This window comes from Myotis myotis, unplaced genomic scaffold (genome assembly GCF_014108235.1).
Source record: "Myotis myotis isolate mMyoMyo1 unplaced genomic scaffold, mMyoMyo1.p scaffold_m19_p_4, whole genome shotgun sequence".
Taxonomy (NCBI): Eukaryota; Metazoa; Chordata; class Mammalia; order Chiroptera; family Vespertilionidae; genus Myotis; species Myotis myotis.
Window position 1 is genome coordinate 107342319 of NW_023416346.1, and position 16670 is coordinate 107358988.

At 36.1% G+C, this 16670-nt stretch overlaps 1 protein-coding gene across 2 annotated transcripts in view; it reads left to right on the forward strand.

Moving 5' to 3' along the window:
- TMEM47 (transmembrane protein 47) overlaps positions 1–11788 on the forward strand; it is a 28201-nt gene extending 16413 nt beyond the window's left edge. The window contains exons 2-4 of one of the 2 annotated variants that reach the window (XM_036305410.1): positions 4348–4488; positions 8423–8475; positions 10172–11788. In XM_036305410.1, coding sequence (XP_036161303.1) covers positions 4348–4488; positions 8423–8475; positions 10172–10312 — 335 coding nt within the window. In that variant the 3' untranslated portion in view covers positions 10313–11788. Of the gene's footprint in view, positions 1–4347; positions 4489–8422 lie in introns of both variants that reach the window. The other variant, XM_036305411.1, reaches the window with a different exon arrangement.
- Positions 11789–16670: the final 4882 nt, after the last annotated feature.

Sequence of the window (16670 nt, forward strand, 5' to 3'; positions counted from 1 at the left end):
ACCACTCCTGTTTGACATTGTCCTAGAAGTCCTAGACACAGCGATCAGAGGAGATAAAAGACATCCACATTGGAAAGGAGGAAGTAAAACTCTCAATTATTCGCAGATGACATGATGTTGTACATAGAAAGCCCTAGTGGCCATCAGTAGATGAGTGGATAAAAAAAGCCGTGGGTCATTTAAACAGTGGAATACTATGCAGCTGTAAAAAAGAGGGATCTCTTACCCTTTGAAAGAGCATGGATGGAGCTGGAGGATATTATGCTAAGTGAAATAAGCTAATCTAAGAAAGGCAAATATCACATTATCACACTTATTTGTGAAATCTAATGAACAAAATGCATTAACAAAATAAGACTGAAGCATGGAGGCATGGAACAAACTGACATACCTCAGTGTGAGGATTGGGGAGACAAGAAGAGATAAACCACAGAACTTATATACTTAATAGTGGCCCAGTGCACGAGTTCATGCACATCGAAAGGAAATTAATTAGAAGAAATATTTTAATATTGCTGTTTGCCCTTTCTCTATAATAGAAGTGTCAACCAAATTCACGATTGGCAATAACAGATCAAAACATGCGTGCGATTGGCACCAGCAAAAGCTTTATCGCGCATGTGCAATTCAACTTAGCCTTTTATAGATATAGAATAAACTTGCTTAATTAGACCTGCTTTCTGATTTAGCTAAACTTTTTCCAGCCTAGTGAAGCACCCCAACTTCTCTTCCAGGTAATTGTCAGCAACACACCACTAAATATCAACACAAAGCAGATTATTATTGTAGATCACGCAGGGAGAACAAAGGGTAAAATATTTAACTGCAGCAGTGTTTGACTATATTCTGTGCAGTAAGGAAAGCTGAAGTCATTTTCAAGGTCCACCATTTCTTCTTTTCAGTCAGGTCAAGTTTCTGAGCTTTCTAAATCTCTGTTTTCTGGCTAATGAATAGAAAATAGGATTCCACTGAGTCTCCTATCTACCTACTCCTGTACTTCTTTGAGGATCAAATGAGGTAAGCCACGGAGAATGCTTCACAGACATTTGGTTAAAGTGTAAAATGTTTCTACCTGTGTTCCTGGGCTGAAGACACTCCAAGGAGGCTGGTTGCTAGGAAGAGGAAGCCACATTTTGTGCCATTCGGTCTTGACAGTGTCGGTTGCGATTTGGTGGGTTGTGGCTCCGGGGTGGTAGCGGGGCCTGTGTCCTACTTTGGGGAAGCCGAGTGTTGCTTTGTGGGTGCCAGGTCCATGGTGCTGTTTCTTTGTAAATAGCCAGTGTGCATCACAGCAGCTCCTGCGTGGAGTGTCTGCCCCCTGGTGGTCAGTGTACATGATAGTGACCAGTCAGATGGTCAGACACTTAGCATATTAGCCTTTTATACATATATAGACCAGCCGTGGGCAAACTGTGGCCCGCGGGCCGGATCTGGCCCGTTTGAAATGAATAAAACTAAAAAAAAAAAAAGACCATACCCTTTTATGTAATGATGTTTACTTTGAATTTATATTAGTTCACACAAACACTCCATCCATGCTTTTGTTCCGGCCCTCCGGTCCAGTTTAAGAACCCATTGTGGCCCTCAAGTCAAAAAGTTTGCCCACCCCTGATATAGACTATATATATAGATATGCATAGCCCATGGACACGGGCAGTAGGGGGGTGAAGACCTGGAGGGTGGGTAGGGGCTGAGAGAAGGAAGGTAAAGGGGGGGGAGGGAAACAGGAGACATCTGTAATACTATCAACAAAATATAAATAAAATAAAGTAAAAGTAATAGTACATCTAGAAGGTATTCAGCATGGGTTCTCTTAAACAAAATCTCCAGAACTGAATGGATAGATGGATAAGATACTATTTTCTTTGTAGTCCAAACACTTTGATAAGATTAAAATTTGATTTATGCCCTAGCCGGTTTGGCCTAGTGTATAGAACGTCAGCCTGCGTACTGAAGGCTCCCAGGTTTGATTCAGGTCAAGCACACATGCCCAGGTTGCAAGCTCAGTTCCCAGTAGGGGGCATGCAGGAGGCAGCTGATCAATGATTCTCTGTCATCAGTGATGTTTCTCTCCCCCTCTCCCTTTCTTTCTTTTTTTTTTTTAAATATATTTTTATTGATTTTTTACAGAGAGGAAGGGAGAAGTATAGAGAGTTAGAAACATCGATAAGAAACACTGATCAGCTGCCTCCTGCACACCCCCTACTGGGGATGTGCCCACAACCAAGGTACATGCCCTTGACCAGAATTGAACCTGGGACCCTTCAGTCCACAGGCCGATGCTCTATCCACTGAGCCAAACCAGTTACGGCGTCTCCCTTTTTTTTCTGAAATCAATAAAAATATATTTTTAAAATATTTGATTTATTACTCAGAAATTTCAACTTATGTTTTCAGAAGGATTTCTGTTTTGTTAAAGTGCAATGTTTGTGCTATGTATATAAATTTTTTTAAAATAAATTTCGAGATTTCCAAATGTAAAGATTATTCTTTTGGGTTTTTTAAAAATCCAAAGCTACATGCTGTTATAGAATATAAAGCCATAGTATGGCTATACTTTTAAACTCTAGTTGAAAGCAAGATATACTTTGGTTTGAAGTTATATGGCTTTGTTGCATGAAAAAAATGTTCTCTACTTTTGTGTTTCATCTTTATATTTAAAAAAGTGTGGATTTGTTCCCCCTTGTTTATTTGTTTGTTTGTTGTTTCCTGAACACAGTGCAAATTCCAGTCCAATGCCAGTTATTATCCAGAATTTATTAGAAGAGGATATACAAGAGGACCCTTGAGGCAGGGATATACAAATGTAAATAAATTAAGTATAGGATATTGTAGGTTCCTCCATTTATCTTTTAGACTCCAGCAGCAAAGAGTGCACTTTGGAAGGTTTCTAGAGAGATAATTTCAGTGTGCAGTATCCAAATATCATGAGTTCTTAACTTTGGATAGACTGTATGGCAATTTAATCATGGATTAAAGTCTATTTTCATTTCCTGCACGTACATTCAAGTGAGAGCCAGAAGAGGCAGCCTGGGACTTCCAAACAACCCCTGCTGAAAAATGTTCTCCCCAGTATCATTTTCTGTGATGCTTCCTAATAAGCTGGATAGTGCTTTTATCTATTCACTTTGTTTGTTCGTAGAGAACATTTTGCTCTTCTTATGGAATGGAAAGTAGGCCAGTTTTCCGTCATACTATTTCTACATCTTTCTTTTATAAGAAATGACAAATGCATTTCAGTGAGGTTTATGTTTCACTCGGCATGAGAGACTCTTAAAGTACCCATGTGCAGGGGCCTGCACATGGTAAGTAATCAGTATACGCTTACTGTCTGTGTGCATGAGTGACGAAAGGGGCTAATCAGCCATTTAGAGGTCATTTTGGATCCCTGGAAATTCCTAATTTCAGAAACCATTCCTGTGGTGGTAAATACAAAAGTAAGGTTACAATGAAATGAAAGAGGGGAGGAAAAACAACAACAAATCCCCCTAATGCTAATTTGCTGGGGAGTTGTTTTTGGAAAGGAAGAAGGGAGGCAAATAAAAACTTGGGGGGTGGGTATGTGTGTATGTGAAAAGGAAGGCTGTGTGTGTGTGTGTGTGTGTGTGTGTGTGTGTGTGAGAGAGAGAGAGAGAGAGAGAGAGAGAGAGAGAGAGAGAGAGAGAGAGAGAAGGAAGGCTTTCCAAGAAAGCACAGCAATTTTTTTTAAAGCACTGTTGCCACAAGCAACAACATGGATGAATATTAGAAACATAAAAGCCAGGCATAAAAGAATTCAAACCATTTACATATAGTTTAAAGACAAGAAAAATGCTTCCATATGAGATATGATAGATGTCCATCAGTAGCCTGTGGGGAGGTGACTATTGACTGGGGGGGGGGAGGGACACAAGGGAACCTTCTGGGTAATGGAAATATTCTGTATCTTAATCTGGATGGTATTTACTTGGGTGTATACTACATATTAAAATTCATCAAGTTCTCTACTTTTTGTACTTAAGATCTCTGAGCTTTATAGAGTTCAATAGAAAATGTAATAATAATAAGGAAAGTAGGTCAGGGAGGGGGCACCAAATTTAGCATGAATGCTTAAAATAGTATCCTTGGAAGAAAAGCATGGCAAACCTCTGGTCTAATAACTCTGCTGAGTTTAACATAGGAAACTTTTCTGAATAAGACATTTATAGTAATTTTTGTTGCAAAACATTCCAAATCCCAAAGGATGCTTAGCATGCAGTAAATTAACATCCGTTTAGCAGCAGCAAGGTGAAGGCTGCTGAGCATAGTTCTCTTGATTCCTTGAGGACTTACTGCTTAAAAGCAGTGTTTTTCTTTTTTTCTCTCTAGATTGGCAGATTGCTACTCTGGCTTTACTCTTGGGCGGTGCTGCTATCATTCTCATTGCATTCCTGGTGGGTTTGATTTCTATCTGCGTGGGATCTCGAAGGCGCTTCTACAGACCTGTTGCCGTCATGCTTTTTGCAGCAGGTAAATATGTTCATTACTTTCAAACTGGTATTAAAGGTGCATGAACCTTTCTACTACCCTCCCATCTCATGCAGAAGCAGTATGCAGTTGCTGCGTTGCATACAAATTGAGAGGCATTTGTTGTATTTTAAGGTAAATTGGCTAAAGGTTTATCATATCAGTTTTTAGTGTGTTAAGCATTTCACAGAGCACAGTGGCAATGTCTAAACTTCTAAAAGGTGAATAAATAGTAGTTCTTGACAAGGCTGTCACTTTAAGAATTACAGATGTATTGCAGCTGTCTCACATCCAGTTTTCCCCCCCTCATTTAACCCCCTTGGTTATCTTAAGGCAACATTATTTTTTTCTGACATGAAACTGAAAGAAATTTATATGTGTGTGTGTGTGTGTGTGTGTGTCTATAGACACACACATACACACACACACACACACACACACATACATATATATATCCATCCTTAGAGGTATAAATCTATTTGGACATAAACATGGTTATACTGTAAAATCATAATGTATCACTTGCACCATCAGACATTTGAATTGTATGAGGTCAGTGGCATACTCATTAATTTAACAGCCATCATTTTATGAAGCATTCTATGATTAAAATATCAACCAAGGTAAAATGGAGGTTTTACAGAAAGTCAGGAAGCTATTTAAAAAGGGGGCTTATAAGACTAAAAGCCCAGTACATTGTTTTGTGTGTTTCAATTTTCATTTATAAGAATAGCTTTGAATATATTGTTCTTTTTGACTCAAGCTGAAATAGTCTTGTGGTCCCTTCAATTTACCCTGTCAGTCATATCTGATTTGAAGACTGCAAAATAAGCCCCTGTGACTGTCAATAATGAAGACACTGACAGAATCATCTAGGCTGTTAGATGAATTTTTTAAAGCTGTTTAAAGTAGGGAATAGAGAAATTTCTCAAGATTTGAAGGGTACTTTGAGCTAAAAATATAAAATCAGAAGTGTTCTGCTGCCCCCTGCTGTTCATTTCAGTGTTCTTCTTCTTGTACCAATGAAGACTGATCAGAATGTAGGTGTTACAAAAATGAAGGGCTGAAGTATATATATGTGTTCTTGCTCAAGAACACATATTAGTTATACTGGTAGATCTAGTATTTCATCACTACTGTCACTCATTCGTTCAACTGTTTATTGGGCACCTATTCCAGACTTCTAATAGAGTAGAAAACACCTTTATAAAAAAAATATTTTGAAAGCTTAAGTGGTGACCATAGTATCAATATTTTGTTGATCTCATGTGTAATAAAAGGTCTATTGTGAATCATATAGTACGACATAAAGAGTCTCCTAAAGATTACATCAGTTTTGTTCATTAGAGTCCACAAATAAGTGAGATCATGTAATATTTGCCTTTCTCAGATTAGCTTATTTCCACTGATGGGCTCTTGGGCTATTTCCACATCTTAAGTATTGTGAATAACGATGGCTGGTTCACCAAAAAAGCAGTCTGATCTTTTTAGAATATAGTTCAGATCAGTTAATACTTACTTACCCGCTCAAACTCCTCAGGCCCCTGACCATGGTTCACATGTTTATCCCTGAATGGGCCCCTGGCTGTCTTTTCTATCATCTCATGCCACTCCCTTCCTTGCTCTAATGTACTTCAACTAGTGAAAATTATGTTTCTCTTCACTCAGTGTGCTCCTGCAGCAGGAGTTTGCACTGCCTGTACCCTCCCCCCAGATTGCTCACTCCCCACTATATTGACCTACATCCCCCATTCATTCAGGTCTGTGCTCTAATGACTCCTCTCCAAAGAGGACTTCTTCAACTCTCTAAAAGAGCATAGCATCCTCTGTCTTGTTTGCTTGCTTTCTTGTATTTTTATGTCCCTTAGCAATAACTGTCATATTCTGTATTTAATTACAATGGACTGCCTACCCATAAGGGTAGCACTTTAGTTACCAATGCCTCAAACTGTATCACTTTAGAAATATCCAAAGATTTATTGAGTGAATGAATTTATCCAATGAGTAAATAGATTCCTGTTCCTATTCACATTCATACTTTAGTCCTGTTCTGCCAGGATCAGTCATGATTTGACTAGTGACTGGAATACAGAAACCTTAAGGAGAAATGCCTTGTTTTTAAAAAAAACTTAGTAACTGTGGCATTTTCTTCACCTATAGCCCATGGTTGATAGTGATTGACTGCTTGTTAGTTTTAAGACATTTAAAACACGAACGTGCCCTTTCACAAAGGCACAGAGCCAGCTGAATTTTTTAAAAATTGATATACATTTGGAACTTACTGGCTGCAAATCGTATGGGTTATATAATATGCTGTCAGTTATCCTAACGACGACTTAAAACTTAGCAGATGTTTAAACTACAAACAAGGTGTGATTTCTGTTTTGGATGCTGAGAGATTCTCCTTTTTGAGGGACCTGTTTATCCATTCACTCTCAATAGTAATGTGAAAGTACTGGCCCATGCAATGTTGAACTGCAGGGCAAAATGTTTAGAATTCTTATATCAGGTTCCAGAAAGGTCACTTGACCCTCACATAGAGCTTCATTGAAAGTAATTATTTTGAGGAATCATGCCCTCATGAATTTTCTGTACTTCATCAGTTTTATGCCCAAGATAGATGACTGCTATACAGACTTTCTAGGAACATTAATCATATTGATAATAATGATCTTTTACAGCTACTGAGAACAGATGAGAATAGATTTTTAAGCACAGAATTTTAGTTTAATTAAGCACACTATCCATCCTGTTGCTCTTTTAAAAAAATGTAATAAACTATCTTTTTTATTTTATCAAGGTTTATTCTTGTGTCCTACTCCTTAATTGTTTGTTGCTACACTTTTGGAGTTTACAGTATTTTTAAGATGGGCTAAATAATAATCATTTTAACCAAAAATTGACTTTATATATCAGGAGTTGGAAAACATCCTCCCCCCACACACACACACACACACTGGGTGCTTCCTTCTCATCTTCCATATTTTATTTATTTTTCATTATTGTTGAAAGTATTACAGATGTCCCCTTTATTTGCTTTTTTCCCATTAACCCCCTCTACAACCGCACCTGTCCTTCCCAGGCCTTGAACACTGTTGTCTGTGTCCATTAAGGCATGTAAGTTCCCGTTAATCACTCCCTACCCAACCCCCACCCCTGCTTTTCCTTTGAAATTCCTCGGTCTGTTCCTTGCTTCTATGTCTCTGGATCTGTTTTGTTCATCAGTGTATTTTGTTCACTAGATTCCACATATGAGTGAGATCATGTGATACTTGTCTTTCTCTGACTGGCTTATTTCATTTAGCTTAATACTCTCCAGGTCTTTCAATGCTGTCTCAAAGGATAGGATATCATTCTTTTTACTGATGCTTAGTATTCCATGGTATAAATGTAGCACAGCTTTTTTATCCACTCATCTGCTGATGGGCACTTTCAATTGCTGTTCACAGGTTTTGTATAGTGGAGCAGTTGAGCTTAACTAGTACTACCTGCCATAATACTAATAATTATATACATGGGTAGGCAAAAGTAGGTTTATAGTTGTAAGTACACAAAATAGATTATTCTTGTATTATTTATTAGTTATTTTATTTATTTGTATAACTGTAAGCCCACTTTTGCTCACCCCTGTATATATTTTGTAAAGTGGTAATTCTTGGTATGCCCATAGAAATTATTATGTTGCACTAATTATTTTGCCAAAACCTATTATGGTGATTTAGAGTAATTCTTACTGTATTGTGAAAAATAGTGTTAAACAGGAAAAAATGTTAATATTTTAAAGTATATACTATTTAGAGTAAGCAATGCTTCAGATGTTTTGGCTTTTATGTTTATTTGGTTAAAAAGTAATTCTCGTAACTATGTGTATTTATATGTTATATTATTCTGTTTCCTGTAAATACATTTTTCTAATTTTGATTTGCTTTTCTTTCAGTTGTTTTACAGGTTTGCAGCCTGGTTCTTTACCCAATCAAGTTCATTGAAACTGTGAGCTTGAAAATTTACCATGAGTTCAATTGGGGTTATGGCCTGGCGTGGGGTGCAACTATATTCTCATTTGGGGGTGCCATCCTTTACTGCCTGAACCCTAAGAACTACGAAGACTACTACTAGAACCAATAGTCTCAAATTGGGGGGAAAAACATCCAACAAGGATTACATCTGCATCTTTTCTAACTCACTATTTTCTAAAACACTTGTGGAGTGTCAAGCAGTTTGCTAAGTTGATTTAATATCTTTTGCCTTTTGGCTGTCAACATAATAACCAGCTTCTACATCCATTTTAGGGACCTGCACAAATTAAGAGAGCTGATTAGACATAGGCAAATGCTGCAAACTTCCAATATGTTCTTGTCATTTTTCTTGACAAGTGAAGGGTCTATATGACAGCAACCATTGTGAGAAACTAGATGGAATGAGAAATGCCTGAATCTCCTATTGCCTGCAGGGGAGCAGCTGGCATAAGCAACATTTAGAAGTTCCTTTTACGCTGACAAGGATTTAACTGTCAGAGTCCTTATCACCTGCTTTTCCCACCCAATGACTAAATTGCCATTGGTTTTTTGCTTGAGTGAGCTCTTGAATAGTGAACTGCCCATCAGCATCTAATGGGAGTTCTGAATGTAAGTTGTTAATGGTACATATTCCATCTTCAAGAGTACTCTTTTTAATGGGAGGTTATGCTTTGGCAATCAGCATTTCCTTGGGAAAGGTGTCAAGACTTGGAGAGGTGCTTTTCATTATGTGGTTAGAAATTGTGCCTCAGCCATATCTAGAATGAGGAAAATTGGGAGTCTCTACCTTCCCTGGGGCAACTAGAAAGACATATGCATGAGTTGCTTTTGTCCTAAGTACCCGGTAAATCATTTATCAAACATTACAGCAAATAATTGTGCATATGTAACAAACTTAAGTGTTTTTATAGAAGATGGACCATTAGCATAAATGGTAATATGTTGTTCCCTAGCCCTACACTTGCATTTGCCTATTACACATAGAATTAACATTTGCTCTAGTGAAGTGATTTGAACACTAACCTTGTACTTGTTGTTAAGAGGCTTAGATCGGTATGCACACTTACCTTACAAAAGTACATATTAAAGCTTTTGCTCTATATTCTCTGCTATTCCACTGGAAAGTTTTAATAGAATTGTATAAAGAAGAAAAATTGAAATGGTATTAATCTAAAAATTTTTGATTCTTCTGTAAGCACTGTAGTTCAAAAAAGAGTAGCAATTAGGTTGGTCATTTTGTTTAAAGTAGAAGGCTGCTTTTTTCAAGTATTTTAAATGTCTTTATTAAAAAATAAAGGAATAGTGATAGATTTATTTGAATGTCTAAATGTCTCAGTAGAGGAATGGAATTCATCTGGTTATCACCTGGTCCTCTGATGTTAACTAAGGGGCTAACTGATTTGTGCACACAATTATGATGGATTTATGTTAAGGGAATTATTTGTTGACTGTTCAAATATAAGGAAATATCAATAATAGGGAATAAGTTTGCAACTAATCTCATACTGCAAGCTTGTTCATCTTAATCCTGTTTAATATACAAATTTGGATAGTTTAATTATAAGCATATTTTTATATCAAATATACAGTTCTAATATAAAAGTTATAAATAATTATTTTTGTTAACAAAGACACTAAAACAGTATGTCCTGGTTTTGGCCCTCTTGCAGAAAGAAGCAGTGGAGAAAATCATTGAAAGCACACCTATGTTCTCTTGTATTGCAAATTCTGTTAAGAGCAGGACCACATCAATAGTATTTAATAATTTGCTTTCCCTCCCAAAGCAAAGTTCTGCTTTCAGCTTGTCTTAAGAGCTGTTGCCAAAACAACAGAAAGAAAAAACTATTTTATTATTCAAATGCTTAAAAAAAAACCTCTTCTGACTTTTCTATAGAATCATGAAGTATCAGGCTTATTCTTATTTTAGCAGTGACAAAGGTGATTAAATGCATCCTAGAGAGAAACCTTTATAAAAGTATATGTTTCTATGTAGAACCATAAGAAACTATGAGTGGACATTTTCCAGAAAGATGTTAGTATTATAGAATCTTTTGAAGCAGTTTTCTTGATAAATACACATAGTAAAATCTGGGCCAGACTGTCTTGCAGTTAGTTAATTGCATATTGTCAGAACAGCATGAGAAATATATTTGTTGGAAAGGGATTTCGGCTACTAAACACTCTCAATTGTGAGAGAATCTCTTTATTCCTTAATAATGGAAGAACAGTACTTTGGTGCTGACATCAATGAGGCACTTTTCTTAGTCCTCGTAGAGGATGCAGTGTGCTGTTAGACTAATATCACATCTCAAGTCTTACCAAGTTTTCATTCTCTGTCAACATGACAAGCTGAAAAGTGACAGAATATGTTATCAGCTAAGGTATACATATTTGCAGTTTACTGAAAAGTAGATTGCTTATATAAACTTTTTCTCCTTAGCAGTGAAGAGCCCTATGCTATATTTCTACCATCACTAATGTTGTTTGGAAGTATTTTATTATTAACAAGCTCAGTAATACATGAGTTGTTGCTCATCTGAAATACAGTTTTGTCTATCAGAATAAACACAAGTGAATTTCTCAGCTACATTAACATGTGTATTTGCAGCTTTAGGTTTGTTTGATGTTTTCTCACAAGCAAAACTGGTAACCATAAACTCATTGTTTATCTTCGAGAGAGAGAGAGATATACACACACGTGTAGCAAAGAGTACTCAGCAGGGCTAGTTATTCAGATTTCTTGCACAACTATTTAGCTTTTTGTAAGTTCAACATGTAAATTTTAAAGACAAATATAGAGAGACCTATGTGTTTGAAATATAAAAGATATATATGGATTAGCATGTACCTGTATATTATTAAACATGCAAATGCACTGACTGGTAAGTGATGTCTAATTGTATGGCTAGCAATGTGATTTATTCAGACTGTATTTTTGTACAGAGCAGCGCACACTAACTTATGCCTCTGTGTCCTCTTTAATGCCTAATACTGTGCCTAGATATTTCATGTTTTAAAAATAAAATATACTTCATGCTGTTCATGCTATTAGTTTCTCTACTGCTGTTCTATATTTATTATTTGAAAATATATGACATTTTACTTCTTAAATATGAATTCCTGATATTCTGGTTATTCTTTCTAATAGTCCTCTGGGGGAAACCTGTTTATCACTCCATTGGTTTTGAGTTTGCAGTTTCAGGATCAGTTTCTTGTTTCATGATTTGTGTAGCTGACATGAAATTATCTATGTGGAAAAAAAATAAAAATAAAAGTGGTTTCACGGATGTGGTTTGACTCTGTCTTCTCTGCTGTACACAGGTTTCTGAATTACATGTCTTCAGTTCATTTTCTCCTTTATATAATCATTTTGAAAACAGCTTAATATGACATGCCCATTTTGTATCAAATTTCCTTAAAACTGTATTTTATTTCAAATTCTCAAGATTCCGTCCTCTGCAGCTGAGTTACATGAAAAATAAAAGGAAATATCTTTTTAAACTTTCTGTTTTAAAAGGAAGGCGGACCCAGTGTGGACTATCTTTTTTCCTACTCTCTAATCACACAATTAGAAACAGTAGAAGTGAAAGGGTTTTTGTTTAGTTTTCAGGGTTTGCAAGGTATGTTAAAGCAGGCTTTCCTACATCATTTCTGTTTTTTAATTAGAGAGGCACTCTAAATTTTCAGTGCACATGTGCACATGTATATGTGAAGAAATTCGTAAATTTAAAGTCAAAAGTTCCCATCACCATTGGTGTATATAAAATGGTGAGTATACTTGGAAATTTAAGTTTGACAATAAAATTTACTTGTATGATTGTCAGGAAATTATCTTGTAGTTATAAAGAAGATCATATATGATTGAACAACTTTCTTATTGGTAAATCAGTTTGAATATAAGATAAATTTTTTGTCATGAAGATATCTTTCCATATCTCATAAACCCTCAAATTTTGAGAGGTCCACAGTATATTTTTCTGCTAAAATATTGTAAAATATCTGCAAGCCTTTGATATATTTAATATCAAACATTTCCTGAAAATATATTGATTTTTTTACAGACAGGAAGGGAGAGGGATAGAGAGTTAGAAACATCGATGAGAGAGAAACATCGATCAGCTGCCTCCTGCATACCCCCCACTAGGGATGTGCCCGCAACCAAGGTACATGCCCTTGACCAGAATCGAACCTGGGACCCTTCAGTCTGCAGGCCAACGCTCTATCCACTGAGCAAAACTGGTTAGGGCTAATATCAAACTTTTAAAACTATATGAAAAGTTATAAATTCTAAAAATTTTGCCAATTTTCTATCATTTTGTAAATTGTTCCTTTTGATGACCTTACTCTAATTTGATGGAATAGCATCATTCATTTGATGTATTATATTTTCAGCATAAAGTACTTTCATTTTTATACAGAATTCTCATGAGCAGAACACCTTTACAAACATGTCCTGCCTGGTAATTATCCATGACCCAGTTTCTCTGAATTTGGAAGATATGGAGACATAACTTCACTGGAATTTGACAAGGGAAAATCCTTTGCCTTCAGAGATTTCATTGTGAACGCATAATAGAAAACCATTTTCAATTTGCTTTGCCATGATGGCGATATAACCTGTTAGCAGTTTGTTTTATTAAGTCAGGCCCATATTATGTCAGCACAGTGTTCCATTCTGATGGTTTCCAAGTCATTTTGGTTAGAGAATAACTTGATAGTAAATTATTTTGTATTCTGCAGAGTAATCCACTGAATATCTAGATTTCTAATGTATCAAAATTTTCATGGTATGACCTGTTAATAGCTTTTCAGAAGTGCAACCTTAATGAGATCAAGTTAAAAGAGCAAATAAAAAATAGAATTAAGTGCTTAGACTTTTCACAGGAAGCACTGACTTATTTGAATCATTTAACTTCCATTCAAGTATTAGAACATGGTATCATAGCTACATAACTTAGTGTCAAAGTTAAAATCGGATTCACAAAACTCCATGTAATAAAATGCCAAAATTTTTTTTTCTATATAAGGCAGGTTTTCAGACTGGGAAGTCTCACAATTTTAACAACTACTAAATTTTGCCATGAGCAAAGGGTTCATGTATCTATACATGGAAAATTTGTTTTCAAAGAGTCACCAGCTAGGTGACTCACATTTATATTCCAGCAGTAAGTCTAATGGTTCCAAAGTGTAACTAAGAAAACAGGAGCTGAACTGTTCAAATGGGAAGGATAATATGTAGTGTTTCTAAGCCAAGATTAGCAGCACACAAAGAATGGCGTTCTCTGTAAAACTAAAGCTGTGTTGAGTGGTTCACCAGAGAAACTCAGTTTTGGCAAGCAATTATTTCCAAGTTGAATAACTTCATAGGAATAATGATTATAAAAGAGGCTTGGAGCAAGCACTGGGAAACCATGTCATCAAACCAGTAAAAATCTTGAATACTTCAGTTCCCATGTGTGACAAGGATTAATGAAAAAGTAGTATCTAAACAATTTACACACACACACACACACACACACACACACACACACACACACACTAATTTTGTCCTGTATAAGGATGTGTCTGGATGACCCAAAGGCATTTCTTATACTGTATAGAAGAGAAGCAGTTAGGCATGGGGTTAAACGTAAAATATTACTTTGATGTGATGATGGTATTAAAGACTGCCCTTTGATTGCTTCGAATTTATCATAAAGATAAAATAAGAAATGAATGGCATACAGCCTATTTTTTTTTTTCTGGCTCCAAAGTCTCTCCTCTTTATTACATTTTGCTGCTGCTTCCATTTTGCAGTGACCCCAAAATAAGGGGACTTAAATTCACAGATTCATAGTCACTGGAAAGCAATTGCTCTTACAAACATTTTTACTTGGGAGGGGACCCCATTGGAGAGAAAGAAGCAGTAGTTTTTATAGCTAAACAGAGAAAGAGCATGCATAGCCTATTTGATTTTTAAAATTAAAAATAATTCAAGAGTTCAGATAAATTGTTCTAAACCTCACAGAAGACATTTGAAATTATGAATGGGGATTTAAACTGTTAAGAGTTAAATGGAGGAGAAACTATTTCTGTGTGTTAACTGAAAAGACAGATAATGCTATCACACTAGGCAACCTCTCCCAGACAAGCTGCATCAAAGCATTTTTGGAGAGTAAGTCCTCCTTTGTGGCCATATCACAGCTCAGTAGTAATGTGACAATTCCTGAAATCAAGAACAAGTTTTCTAATTTTTAACTCTTAAGTGATTCATCTTAAGCATTATCTAGGCATTATGGTTGTGTTAATTGAGTAGTGGTGTGTCAGAAAGAAGCAAAATGAGAAATAGTAATAAGACATTTAACACTTATGATCATGAAAAGTATGTTTTTCATTCAACTCCAAGCTATGAATGTCACTCACTGTTGGAAGAAATTTGGCATAAGTTTGACATAACATAGAAATCCTTATGGAGGCATAATGTTTCATATAAAATTTCTAGTTATAGTTTCCAAAGACCTTGATTTTTTAAATGCTTCTTGATGAAGCAGAATTTTGGAAAAATCCATTCCCAGAATATTTCTCTGTAAACCTCAATATTTAGCATCTACCTTTCCAGATGACGTTCAATACATGAAATTCTTTGAGTTACTGTTCCCTATTTTTTCAGACATGGATAAAATTATTTTCTCCCTAGCTGCATCAGAAAGTCAATAAACACAGTGCATAGTTAGGCAGAATTTGAGCTTTAGGAAGTTCAATTATGATCCTAAACATGGCAACCTGCTGCTGATGATTGCATGACATATTTGAATCAGAAATGTTCTAAAAGTTGAACCAACAATTAAGACTTCTTATGCCTATTCAAACCAGAAGTACCGTTAGGTTTATTTGACTATTATGCTGTATTGATGGGGGAAAACCCATGTAATATGTTGTTTTCCTAAAGTTAGGCTGTTTTTTTTATTTTTAAATATATTTTTATTGTTGAGAGTATTACAGATATCTCCCTTGCTGGTTTTGATTTATTAGTGTAAATATGTACATGTTCCATGCAGTTATATACTTAAAATAGTTTGTGTGTTATCTACATTGCAACAGCATTTTCAGAATTATTTATAATTTATGGACATACAAAGGTAAACTCAGTAGGATTTGGGAGGAAATATCTACAGGAAAATCAGATTAAATGGTTGGATCTTTCAAGTTTTACCATTTAGTCAAAGCTGTGTGGTATAAAACTGCAGGTATGAGAATAGAAACCTAATAGGTTGCTGTAATTGATTAGCTTTGAAGACTGCTCCACCCATAGTGATTTTTCTGAGAACAATAGAGGAATTGGCAGCCAGCCATGTTTTTTTACCATATTATCCTGCACCCCTGGTCAGAGGTGATTAGAGCAGAGATGGTTCCTGCCTTAGATTAGCTCCTTCTGTATCTCTTGCCCATTAATTTGGAATTGGTCTCTGCATGTAGTTAGCAATAAAATGCATAAACCATGGGGTTTGGAAATGGATGCAGGGATACAAAGAAAAACTCAAGAGAAAGGAATGAAATAGATAGAGAAATGCAGTCAAGAGGGACGATGTAAGTCCTAGCAGCGGTTCTCAACCTGTGGGTCGCGACCCTTTCACAGGGGTCGCCTAAGACCATCGGAAAACACATATATGATTACATATTGTTTTTGTGATTAATCACTATGCTTTAATTATGTTCAATTTGTAACAATGAAATTGGGGGTCACCACAACATGAGGAACTGTATTAAAGGGTCACGGCATTAGGAAGGTTGAGAACCACTGTAGGGAATACAAGAGTGGGTGATCCCAGATCCTAGTAAGGTCAAGTTGCCTTGTGTTCTATGAAACACTCATGTGTCCTTCCAATAATTTCCTGTTGTATCCAGTTTTAGTTGGAACCAAGAGAACCTTTTGTTAGACAAAGCATCCTTTGTTAGAAGGTTCAATATTCAGGTTGTGTAAATCTCCAAAAAAGGATTGGCAGTACATGAAGATTTCTTGGCACACTTCCCATCTCACCCCAGTGTGCCCAACACTATTTCCTTGACAAAGATTGCTCCCAGTTGCCTCATTCACAGTAAAATGTAACTAAGTGAAAATATTTTAGTGTAAACTCTCCCTTCTGTGTATATGTTTTTTCCAAGATCAAAGTCATATGCTAAGGGTGAAAG